Genomic DNA, 12,359 nt, shown 5'->3' on the forward strand with positions numbered 1-12,359 from the left:
GCTGGTTTCAAGAGTTTCAATCGGTATGGGACGCGTCAGAATGGAGATTCGGAGGCGGCGGACATAGCTTGAAAGGCATTTATGTGCCGGACAAAATGTGCGAAGGGAGCAACGAAAGTCTTTGGAAGAACACGGCTCTGCATTCGGAACCGGGCACTGAGGTTCATTGGGTCGTGCTTGAAGTACCACAGAGACTGTGCTGCCTGATGGTTATCTCAACGTGCTCATACCTAACTCTTTCTATGTTTCCGAACAGGGGTAACCACGAGCGCGGCTGGCAAGATAGACGTCTGAATTGTCGGGCAGTTCTGGAAGGAAAGTTCCCAACGTTCACGAGCGTCTGTACTCCAACACCACGAAAAGACGGCCCCTCCGAACGCAACCCCTGGAAGAAGGACGAGCTCTGGAGTGTTCGAGATATGGATGCCATAAATAAAGCCATGTAACCTGAGCCAACCTGAGCGAGTATGAGATCCGTGTTAAGACGTCCACGCGTTTCCTATCAAGCTCAGAGATTGCCTATCCATTTACTAATATATGACTATCTCATATCGCAATACCCTATGTGGCCGGGATACCGCCGAACTTCCGCGTTCGTAACCCGGCGAGCACTCGAAGCGGCAACGCGGTGCCGATCTGCCTTATACAAGGCTCGCAACAGAATATCAATGCCCACCGTCGTGTCGGCCGTAGCTGAATTTGCTCGACGCTTGAGTGCATGGTTGTTCATCAGGGCAGGTGGGTTATGCTGCGTCGACTGGATGGCTTTCAAGCTCGTTCGCAGCCAACAACTTCCAGTCACAGGCACCTTCACTGGGGAGGTCGTGTGTCACGAACGGTCTCCGGCAACGCTGCTCACGAAATCTCGTAGAAGGATCCGTGATGCGTGGTCTCCTCTTCTCATGGCGACATAGCAATTCAGCTCTTCATCGCAAAGGAAGATATGACAGTGGTCTCGAGAATGTCTCAGCTTCATGTCGCAAGAGGGATGAGGCTGGCTGAGGGTGTACGTCTTTAGGCGAAGGTGTGGTGTGACGAATCCATTCCCGCAGTGCGTACGGAGTACGATGGCTGAGCCTGAACCCTGGGACAATCCTTCGTAATCCAGCAGGCCGGTATTCGTCGGTTACACACGGACAAAAAAGGAAGGCAAGGGAACCTCTAATTTTGAGCTTCAGACCCGGATCGACATGTGCCACATGAGGGGGCTAGGCAGGCGATGCAGGCCATACAGTACAATCGTTTTGTATTCTAGATGACCTGGTCGGGAGCAGAATCTATGGTGTGGCCCATATGGATGTCAATGTGCGTGTGCTTAGACTTTGCTAGGCGCCGGTACTGGAAGACGCCCGGGCGCCTCCAAGGCCCCCTAAGTAGTTAGGGGCCCCATTGGACGCCTTAGGCACTTGTCATCAATACTCCACGCCAGGCACGTGGCCTGGAAACAATAACTTCAGGCTCCTCTCTTTGTCTCTTGTCGTACTCTACACAAGTACCACGACTGTCCCAGGCTCGTCGGGACCGATGCAATGGCAGCCATCATGGAGCTCAATGGTGCTCGTTTGTACTGCTCCAACCGACTTATACAGTACCCTTGCTTACTGCCCCAGCACCCATTCGTCCACACTATGTCCTTCCTTGCCAATCTGACCAATCTCCACTTGATGTCTCTAACCATACCCAGTATGTAACACCTGCGGGCGGCGCCGAGGTTAGTCCAAGAGCCATGGCTGGCAGGGGGAGGAAGAGCTGAACGTGATAGCCAATGCTCGATAGTCCCTCTCGCCAATCAGATGGCCACTATTGCGGACCACGCGGTCTCGGCCCCCCGAGTACTCCGTATGCCTGCCTTTCTTCAGGGCTTGGAGCCTCAGCTGCGTCGCTCAGCCCGGATGGCGTTCATCAGGATGCCTTCACGATGCTGCCTTTCTTCTCGCCGCGAGTCACCATTTAACCCACTTCGTTCCTTCGTATCTGTTTTCAGGCTGCCATTCCCCCGACGCCTGACGAGGAGCTCCTTATATAGCCTGGGAGATACACCCGTTCAGAACAATGGTGCGGAAAAGGAAACTCTCCTCGACGTCTATCAGCGCCATGAACGGCTCGCGCGATCATCCGTCCGACCTGGACCCTGTTCATACAGAGTTCAAGATCACGAGCACCATCAAAGGCTTCTTCGAAAGCATTGCGGGCTCAGGCCCGGATCCGACAAACACGGTAATCAATGGGGCAACCGTACAGTCGAAGCCACTTCTGGCAAGAGTGCTTGCCGACATTGCGTCTCAAGCGCCTCGCATAGGAGAGAATCTGGGACTGATCCATTCCTTGGTCGACACTACGCTCTTCGATGGCGGTCTTGTTGACGATCGGCAATATCAGGTACCCAATCCCACAGTTGAAGACGTTCAATGTCATCTGACTCTGCCTGAATACAGATGGAGAAGATTCTACAGTTGGCGGCCTCGTTACCGCCCGGGTCAAAGTCTCTTGACGACCTGACTGACAAGTTCATCAAATTGTTGTGGGAGAATTTGGAGCATCCTCCACTGTCATACCAGGGAGACGAGTACAAATTCCGTACAGCAGACGGCTCCAACAACAATATCATGTACCCACACCTCGGCAAAGCCGGCTCATATTATGCCAGGACCGTCACTCCACAGACACTGCAACCGGGTGTCCTCCCGGATCCTGGTGTGATCTTCGATGCGATCTTCGCGCGTGGTGAGGAGCCCAGAGAGCACCCGAATAAGATTTCTAGTATGCTGTTCTACCTTGCAACGATCATCATCCACGACTGCTTCCACACGGACGATGCCCAGTCCGGGAAGGTCAAAACGTCATCTTATCTCGACTTGGCTCCCCTGTACGGCAGTAGCCAGGAGGAACAGAATCAGATAAGAACGTTCAAGGACGGTCTCTTGAAACCGGACACATTCTCGGAGAAGAGGATCCTCGGCTTTCCCCCTGGAGTTGCCGCCATTGTAGTCTGCTTCAATCGGTTCCACAACTATGTAGCCATGCAGCTCAAGGAGATCAACGAAGGAGGCCGATTCCGCGCCCCTAAGAGCGACCAGGACAAGGTTGGTCTCGCGAAGCTGGACAATGACCTCTTTCAGACGGCCCGACTAGTCACTTGCGGGCTATATGTCAATATCATCCTCAACGACTATGTGAGAACCATCCTCAACCTGAACCGGACTAATTCGACCTGGACGCTTGATCCCCGCAAGAACTTCTCCGACGTTTTCGACAGCGCTGGCGTCCCCTCGGGCGTCGGCAATCAAGTCAGCGTCGAATTCAACTTGGTGTACCGATGGCACTCTGCGATCAGTATCAAGGACGAGAAATGGACTAACGATCTGTATCAGTCGTTGTTCCCCGGCAGAGATGTCGCTTCTGTGACTCAGTGGGAGTTGTTGCCAAGGTTGAAGCAGTGGCTCGATGAGCGTGGATCAGACCCTTCCAAATGGCAACTTGACTCAGGAAAGTACAAGAGAACTGCGAATGGCGCCTTCCGGGACGAAGATCTCGTCGAAATCTTGACCCAGTCGACCGAAGATGTCGCCTGCGCGTTCGGGCCGAGAAATGTACCATTGGTGATGAAGCTGATTGATGTCCTGGGTATTCAGCAAGCACGAGCCTGGAACGTGGCGACCCTCAATGAGTTCAGGAAGTTCTTCAAGCTTCAGCCTCACAAGACTTTCTCAGACATTACCAGAAACGAGGAGGTGGCGCGATCGTTGAAGGCTCTCTATCAGCACCCAGACTACGTTGAACTGTACCCGGGAATTGTTGCTGAAGATGCGAAGGATCCTTTGGAGCCCGGGTCTGGTCTATGCCCCGGCTACACCATTTCTAGGACCATCCTGGCCGATGCCGTGGCGCTGACCAGGGGAGATCGATTCTATACAGTCGACTACACGCCTGCAAACTTGACCAATTGGGGCTGGTCCCAGGTCAAGTCCGATCCCTCGGTGGCCCAAGGAGGATGCTTCTACACTTTGCTCATGCGAGCCTTGCCATTCTACTACCGTGGGAACTCGGTTTACGCCATGTTTCCCCTGACAGTGCCCGAAGAGAACCGAAAGATCTTGACGAGGCTGGGCGTGGACCACGACTACAACTTCGACCCGCCATCGTACGTCGGAGTGCCTACATCGATTCGTTCCTGGAAGGCGGTCACGGACATCCTCGCAGACCAGGGTGGCTTCTCCGTCCCTTGGGGTCCTCACACATACTACCTCACCCATCACGACTACATGCTCAGTGGAGACAGTGAGGCCAATGCGACGCAGCGCAAAGAAACCCAAAGCGCAATGAACTGCCCTGTTAACGGGCTTGCCCAGGTTCAGAAGTTTTACGAAGACCTGACGACACAGCTCGTCGTGGCACGATCGGAGCGACTTAGAGGGGAATGGTACCAACTCGATGCTTGCCGGGATGTCGGTAACCCCTCGCATGCCATCTTCGTTGCCCGCATGTTCCATCTCCCACTTAAGAAGCGCGGGGATCTGAACCCTATCGCAGTCGAGGTTGATCAGCTGTACCTCGCGTTGTCCATCATGTTCGCTTATGTTTTCTTGGATCTCGACACGGCCAGCTCGTTCAAGCTACGTGCTGGTGCGAAGACCGCCAACGAGCAGCTCTCGAAACTGGTCAAGATTGTGTGCGAAGCTGTTAAGGTAGGTGGCATGCTTCGCCTCGGTGACATCTTCTCGACAGGCATTGCTGGCGAGCTTTTGGAAGACTATGGTGTTCACTTTCTGAAGCGGCTGTTCGAAGGCGGCAAATCGGTCGATGTAGTGGTGTCGACCATCATCCCCACTGCCGCTGCCGCCGTTGCTACCCAGGCCCAGCATTTCACCCAGATGCTGGACATCTACCTGTCTCCCGAACACAGCGAGCATTGGCCGGAGATCCAAAGGTGTGCCTGGTCGAACAATCCAGCCGACTTTGACAAGCTGAAAGGCTACGCGCTCGAAGCCAATCGTCTGGCGCCGGCGGCATTCGGACTCCTCCGCAAAGCAAACATCGACACCACCATTGTCGACAACGGGCAGAAGGTCAAAGTCGAGTCGGGCGACCAGATCTACGTCGACTTCATCACTGCCGGTCTGGACGAGACCGTCTTTCCTAATCCGCGCACGATCGATCCGACCCGGGATCGATCGCTCTACGTCCATCAAGGTCACGGGCCTCACTCCTGTCTCGGTCGACCGATGGTCGAAGTGGCCATGGCGGCGCAGCTGAAAGTCTTTGCCAAACTCAAGAACCTCCGACGAGCGCCAGGCCCGCAAGGTCAACTCAAGAAAACCATTCCAGCTCCTAATCCCACGAGCAGCGATCCAAAGGCCAATCCGGGTAGGATTGAGGTCTTCATGTTGGAGGACTGGAGTTCGTGGTATCCCTTCCCGACCAGTAAGTTTTGCTCTTCACACTGTCTGGGTACACATTACTGACCAAGTCTAGCGTTGAAAGTTCACCACGAGGGCCTGTGGCGCGAGCAGCCTGACCAACTTGCCGGGCAGACCGGCGTCCCCGGCATACAGGAGGACATCCTGGACAGCGACATGGCCGAGACGAATGGACTGAATGGGGACTATGTCGAGGCCGACACGGCCTAAGGTGCTGAAGCGATGTTGGACGTGGGCCACTGTGATATCAAGGCAGCCAACATTCTGCGTTGGCTTTGGCATTTTATAGGAATTCCGAGGGGGCAAAACTGTAGTCTTCAAGCGATGGGCAAATTGACAGGCTGATGCAGCAATTATGTACAAGAGAAGGATGGCTAGGCGTCGTCTAATAGACACAAAGTATATCGTGCTGTTTTGCTGCTATGCCTGCAAGCGTGTGCCTGGTGAGCCTCCCTCTACCCACAGTGCCAGATTCAGGCCGTCGAACGCATACACAAGACAGACGGAGTACGTCCGATGCTTCTCAACTTGGTGAGTGGATGCCAGATGACACATCAACTCGGGTGACTAAGCGTCCTGCATGGGAGTCGGACTCGGCGGTCCCAAAGGACGTAGCAAGACGAGACACCAGAAGATCCAAGACCTTGCTGGACCATACGACTGAACGAACATATAAGAGTAGAGTTGCCGCAACATACTGTAAGTACGAGGTAAGCATCCGTGACTCGCCGCTCGTCCAGCGAGCGATTCAGCGACTTGACCCTCGATTCTTCCCTCTCGACTAGAAGACGGGCCTCGCCCGTGCGCACAAGGTACATATCAGACGACCATCTACATCCCCTCACTCTCGCATGCTATATCATCACGTCTCGTCTCGTCTTCTAGTTCCGCGTGCCCGAATTGCTCTACACCACAGTACCTCCACCTCCCGCACCATGACCACGACAGCCCACTACGAAGCCATAGTCATCGGCTCCGGCCAAGGCGGCGGGCCCCTTGCGCAAGCGTTCGCCAACGCAGGCCGGCGCACCGCGCTGATCGAGGCCAAGCACGTAGGCGGCACGTGCGTCAACGAAGGCTGCACGCCGACCAAGACCATGGTGGCCAGCGCGCGGGTCGCGCACCTGGCGTGCCGCGCGCAGGGGTACGGCGTGCAGTTCAAGCGGTCCAGCCTGGCGCTGAACATGGAGACAGTAAGAAAACGGAAGCGCGACATTGTGGACAGTTTCCGCGCGGGGAGCGAGCACCGGATCAAGGCCACGGAGAATGTCGATCTGATCTTGGGCAGGGCGACGTTCCGGGGGCCCAAGACCGTCGAGGTGCTGTTGAATGGACCGCGGCCGCATCACGAGACCGACGGCAACAGCAACACCGGCATGGACACGACCCTCACGATAACAGGGGATTTGGTGTTTGTGAACGCAGGGTGTTCACCATCAAGGCTCGACGTCAAGGGCGCATGCCGCACGGAGGGGCTGCTCGACTCCACCTCGATCATGGAACTGGGTGATGTGCCGCGCCACATTGTCATCATCGGCGGCGGCGTCATCGGGTGCGAGTTCGCGCAGATGATGAGACGGTTCGGCGCAAAAGTCAGCCTCGTGCAGCGGGGTGCGCAGCTGCTGCCGCGCGAGGACACCGACGTGGCGGACGAGGTGCGCCGGATCTTCGTCGACGCCGGGATCGAGGTGTATTTGGGAGCTACGACGAACGAGGTCTCCAACGTCACGCTGGGCCAAATCGTCGTCTCTGTGACGCAGGGCGACGGCACCCCGAAATCCATCCTCTGCAGCCACGTGCTCGCCGCGGCAGGGCGGACGCCCAACACCGCGGACTTGGGCCTCGAGAGCGCGGGCGTCGAAGTGGACAAACACGGCTTCATCAGGGTGGATGAGCACCTCGCCACGTCGGCGCCGGGCGTCTACGCGCTCGGCGACATCAAGGGCGGCATGCAGCAGACGCACGTCAGCTACGACGACATGCGCATCTTACGACACAATCTGGTCACGCACGCCCAGAGCGGCGAGCGGGCCTCCGTCCAGGGTCGGCTGGTCCCGTACACGACCTTTATCGACCCGCAGCTCGGGCGCGTCGGGATGACGGAGAAGGAAGCTCGTGCGCTGAACCCGCCCCGGAACGTCAAGGTCGCGAAGATGCCCATGGCATATGTGGCGCGGGCACTGGAGATGGACGAGACCAACGGGTTCATGAAGGCGGTGGTCGACGCCGACACGAAAGAGATCTTGGGGTTTGCATGTTTAGGTGTCGAGGGCGGCGAGATCATGAGCGTCGTGCAGATGGCCATGGTAAGTGACTAGCACAAGCATCCTGCGTGCAAGCAATGCCCAGAACTTTTGCTAACGTGACGAACTCGCAGATGGGAGGCCTGACATACGACGAGCTGGAGAACGCCATCTTTGCACATCCGTGTCTGAGTGAGAGTCTGAACAACCTTTGGGGGTTCCTGCAGTGAAGAGTAAGTTGAGAGTCAGTCAGAATTAGCAGAGTCACTGAAGACGCAATTGAGGGTGAGCGAGTATAAGCTGAGGCAATGAGGAGCGAGTTGAGGGTGAGTGAGCACAAGCGCAAGTTAATGCCACGAAGAAAACACCTGTATGTGTATAAGATGCGTCTTCCTCTCTGCCGCTCAATGCCCGTTCTGCAACAAACCCCCGTCCGAAACCACTCTCATATCCACCGTCTCCGTCCTCCTCTCTCCGTCATACACTGGCAGCGGCGTGCCCACCTTGTCCGCCTTGATCTGCAACGCCACGAACCTCGAAAAGTACCGCGCGTGCCCGACCGTGCCACCCATGTACCACAGGCCGGGCTGTCTGTTCTGCTTGAACACGCCCTTGAGCTCGCCCTCGCTGTCTAGACCCCAGAAGTCGTCTGCCCGGGCCGCCACCTCCTGACCGAAGATCCGCGCCACGTCGGTGCGCATGTTGCCTACGAAGCCGGTGCTGAAGACGATGACCGAGGCGGGGATCTCGGTGCCGTCGCTGAACGCCAGGCCTGTCGATGTGTAGTGCGTCGGAAGGGCGTCGGATTTCATCATGATCTAGATGGCAGGGCATGGGTTAGCCAGTCTGTCAAAGAGCAGGGCGAAAACGACCATGTGGCTGTAACGTCTCCGAGGCAAGGGACTGAATACGCAAGAGGGATACGGAATACAGACACATACCTTCCCTCTCGCGATCAGGTCTGAGCATCCCACGTCCATGTAGTGTCCTGCATCGAGGGTTGTCAGCCTGCATTCTGAAGCTTAAGAGTTACCGTGGGCCTAGCCTTACCTCCCATCTTCTCACAGATATGCCACATGATGTCGCCGTACCTTTCCACCCGGAAGCCGACCCTCTCGAGCGCGTCGAAGCGCTCGGGCTCCTGCGCCGCGGCGGCATGCAACGCCCTGCGGCTCAGCAGCCGCGTAACCGCGTACGGCTGCGTGTAGCCGTCGCGATCGGCGTCCACGGTGGGGACCTTCTCATTGTACGATCTGTCCGAAATGACCTTGAAGTATTCGCACGGCAACACGTACGTGCGCGACCGCTGCACCATGGTGATCTGCGAGAGTCCCGCCTCGACCATGTCCTCGGCGACATCGTGCGCCGTGTTGGCCGTGCCGACGACAATGCCGGGCTGTCCGCGCCACGGCTCCGCGGACTTGTAGTCGGCCGAGTGCAGCACCGTGCCCTGAAAGCTTTCGCGCCCCGGGTAGTGCGGCATGATGGGGATCTGTCCGCCTGAGCCCGTGGCCATGACGACGTGGTTCGTCGTGAGTGTCTGCACGGAGCCGTCCGCCCGCCTGACGTGCAAGGTCCAGGTGCGGGATTGCTCGTCCCACGAGCCCGAGTCCAGAGTCGTCTGGAACCAGATGTGCTGGTCGATGCCGAACTTCTCGACCCACGCTTTGTACCCCCTGGCGAGGTCGTACTTGGTGAGGAATTCCTGGTAGGGAAGCGGGAACGTGCGGTCGAAGGGCAGATGGTTGTATTCGCGCGCCGTGTGCAGTCTGGCCGAGTCATAGCGCGTCATCCAGTTGTCGCCGACTTGGGCATTCTTGTCAAGAACCACGTACGAGAGTCCAAGCGCTTGAAGACGGCCGGCGGTCCCAAGGCCCGCTTGACCTGCGCCCACGACGACACAGTCGAAATGGGGCGCCGAGCTGGTTGCTGCGGTGTCTCCGTTGGCTCCATTGGCGAGTGCATGATTTCCATTCACTTGGCCGTCGTGATGACCGTTCACACCGTTCAACCCCCGCTCGACAGGCTGCAGGACGTCGACGTCCTCGCATCCCTCCAGCTGTTCAAGAACAGTCCTAATCATCCAGATCTTCCATTCCCCATCCTCTTCGCGGATCAGGGACAGATACCCACGGCACGTCGCCGCTGGGGTTCCTTGGTTGCGGAAGCTGAACGATACATTGACCCAGCCGGTGTCCTTGTCAAGCCGCAACGCGTGGGCCGACCCTTTGACCAAGGCGAAATCTCCTGCCTGCCGAGATTTGCAGGTGTCGGACCATGCTTTCACAATGGACTCTCGGGAGTAGATGGTTCGCATGCTGCCCGTCAGGGCGAAGAGGTCCCGCCATATCGACTCCGACGAAAGCTTCGAAGCTTCGATATTTTCGAGAGACTGTATTACGGGAGTTGCAATGCTCTCGAAGTCGGCACCAACGTCGAAGTGCGACTGCGGCAGTTGGCAAGGAAGAGTCTCCAATATACTTCGTGGAGCATAAGGGACGACATCGACGGACATCTTGAACAAGGGATCCTGCCGCGGACGATGTCTAATTACCTTCCGACTGTGACTAAGGTTACAGCGAGACAAGCATTTGCAAGCAGGCAGGGCGCTGAGTTGGTGACGTTAATGAGTACTTAAGTCTATTTCAAGCCTAGGATCAAGTCATGGAGGCGTTAATCCCACCGCCGTGAAAGACCGTCCCGGTCGAACCCTGTACATATTGTTGTACAACCGCTTGTGGATGTTGGACGAACTGGCGTGCAACTGCCGGAGACCCTGATCCGGTGGAGTTGGAGTCGATGAGATTTCCTTCCTGGGGATGGGAGATGGGCTTTTGTGGGGTCGTGCATTGTGCCTGGGCCTTTTAGCCACCTGCTTAGCTGGGTAAGGTCAGCCTGTGGCGAGAAACGAGTATGGAAAATCGAGGCATCATGGCAGGCGGTTGGGAAGAGACCCAGATCATGTGGTCTTAAATCGGGAAGTACGGAGTACAACCAGATATCTTACGGATTTTGTCCGACACCAAATAACCAATGCAACAAAAAACGCTCACGAAGGTTACCAAAAGGTCGCAGTCAACTGACAGGTTCAGGCGGCACTGTTGACGCTCGCAGGGGCATGATCCCCGGTGACAGGAGTGCCATTCGTCTTTGCCTGCTCCTTATCCATAGGCGCCGTCAGCGATTTCTGTGGCCTCATGCCCAGCAGATTCGTGGCATCGACCAAACGTGCATTCGGGTTGAGCTCGAGGCCGAATCCGGGCTTGTCCAAGACGCCGATATCTAAGTAACCGTTCTCAGGGATCGGCTCGTTGAGGAACAGATCGCCGAAGACGGGAAGCACGCTCTTTCCGTCTGGGCTGTTGGCAAGGTACTCCTGGAAAGGAGAGTTATGCTGACTGACAACGAAGTGGTATGAGTAAGGACCAGACGCGTGCGGGACCACGGGAATGTCGTACGCCGCAGCCATAGCAGAGACCTTGAGGAGCTCGGTCAGGCCGCCCAGCCACATCACGTCCGGCTGGATGATGTCGACATTACGGCCCTCGAGAAGTTTGCGGAAGCCGTAGCGGGAGTACTCGTGTTCCTAGCTGAGGTCAGTATCCATGATAAATGACAGCTTGAACGTGGTTCCTTACTCCAGTCGTGAACTTGGTATCTGGATGTGCTCTCTTCAACAGTTGAAAGCCATCAAAGTCATCCGGGGACAAGACTTCCTCCCACCAGTCTATTCTGATATCTTGTCGCTTTGCCTCTGCCACAAGCTCAATGGTGTATTGGACGTTCAAACTCATCCAGCAGTCGACGCGCAACGGAAAGTGGGGACCAACATGTTCCCGGTGTTTCTTCAGAAAAGCGATGTTCTTTCTAATACTGTCGGGCTCATCGGCGCTGTACGGCAAAGGCACCTTACCAGCGATAAAGCCCATCTTTTGTGCGGCAGCAGGTTCGGGACCGGTGCAATAGAAATTCAACTTGTCTCGGGTCGCGCCACCGATCATCTTGTAGACTGGCTCGTTCCTGATCTTCCCCAGCAGATCCCACAACGCAAGATCGATTACTGAGATGACCGCCACGGGCAAGCCCTTTCTTCCATAGAACATCGAGGCCTTGTACATCTGCTCATATATATCGTTCACGTCTCGCGCGTCTCGGCCGAGCAGGAACCGCTCAAAGTGTTGCTGGACCAGCCAGCAGCCGGGAGGTCCGCCAAATCCGGTCGCAAAACCTTTTGTGCCGTCCGTGGCCTCGATCTCGACACAGAAGGACCCAAGGACGTTGATGCCGAAGGACGTTCGGGAATTGCGGTACTGCTCCCATTTGGACATGGGCGTCGCAATCTTGTTGTCGATCAGCCAATGGCCGCCTTTGACATTATGGTAGTCACCGCCGGAGCCGACGCCTTCAATGACGAAGGTCCGCACGGTCTTGATGGTAGGGAAGGACTTCAGTCCAGACATGATGAAGCTCGGTCGCTGTTGTTGGCTCAGTCCGTTCACAAGGACTAGGGCGGAAGACGGTGCAGGAACAAGAAGAGCACATTCAGGGAACGTAATGCACGGGGCAGATATAAGACACAGGGAACCGACTGCACCATGGTGGTCTGGAGGGGTCGCAGTGCACAAATAAGAGAACTTGAAGTCACGAAATCCTCGACAAGTGAGTTTCGCTCGTCGGCACAGCTGCCACCGGGTTCGGA

At 56.4% G+C, this 12,359-nt stretch overlaps 4 protein-coding genes across 4 annotated transcripts; 2 read left to right on the forward strand and 2 right to left on the reverse strand.

Moving 5' to 3' along the window:
- Positions 1-2,052: 2,052 nt before the first annotated feature.
- A1O7_08066 (uncharacterized protein) lies at positions 2,053-5,627 on the forward strand (the record flags this gene model as incomplete). The annotated part of the gene is made up of 3 exons (XM_007762061.1): positions 2,053-2,379; positions 2,436-5,421; positions 5,473-5,627. 3 exons carry the CDS (start codon positions 2,053-2,055, stop codon positions 5,625-5,627), a joined length of 3,468 nt encoding a protein of 1,155 aa, XP_007760251.1.
- Positions 5,628-6,352: 725 nt separating this feature from the next.
- Positions 6,353-7,890, forward strand: A1O7_08067 (uncharacterized protein; the record flags this gene model as incomplete). Its single annotated transcript, XM_007762062.1, has 2 exons — positions 6,353-7,723; positions 7,795-7,890. 2 exons carry the CDS (start codon positions 6,353-6,355, stop codon positions 7,888-7,890), a joined length of 1,467 nt encoding a protein of 488 aa, XP_007760252.1.
- Positions 7,891-8,064: 174 nt separating this feature from the next.
- Positions 8,065-10,175, reverse strand: A1O7_08068 (uncharacterized protein; the record flags this gene model as incomplete). The annotated part of the gene is made up of 3 exons (XM_007762063.1): positions 8,065-8,478; positions 8,602-8,648; positions 8,711-10,175. The coding sequence occupies 3 exons, from the start codon at positions 10,173-10,175 to the stop codon at positions 8,065-8,067; spliced, it is 1,926 nt and encodes a 641-aa protein (XP_007760253.1).
- A 573-nt stretch (positions 10,176-10,748) lies between these two features.
- Positions 10,749-12,120, reverse strand: A1O7_08069 (uncharacterized protein; the record flags this gene model as incomplete). Its single annotated transcript, XM_007762064.1, has 2 exons — positions 10,749-11,246; positions 11,299-12,120. 2 exons carry the CDS (start codon positions 12,118-12,120, stop codon positions 10,749-10,751), a joined length of 1,320 nt encoding a protein of 439 aa, XP_007760254.1.
- Positions 12,121-12,359: the final 239 nt, after the last annotated feature.

The sequence above is a fragment of the Cladophialophora yegresii genome (genome assembly GCF_000585515.1).
Source record: "Cladophialophora yegresii CBS 114405 chromosome Unknown aczIN-supercont1.6, whole genome shotgun sequence".
NCBI classification, from domain to species: domain Eukaryota; kingdom Fungi; phylum Ascomycota; class Eurotiomycetes; order Chaetothyriales; family Herpotrichiellaceae; genus Cladophialophora; species Cladophialophora yegresii.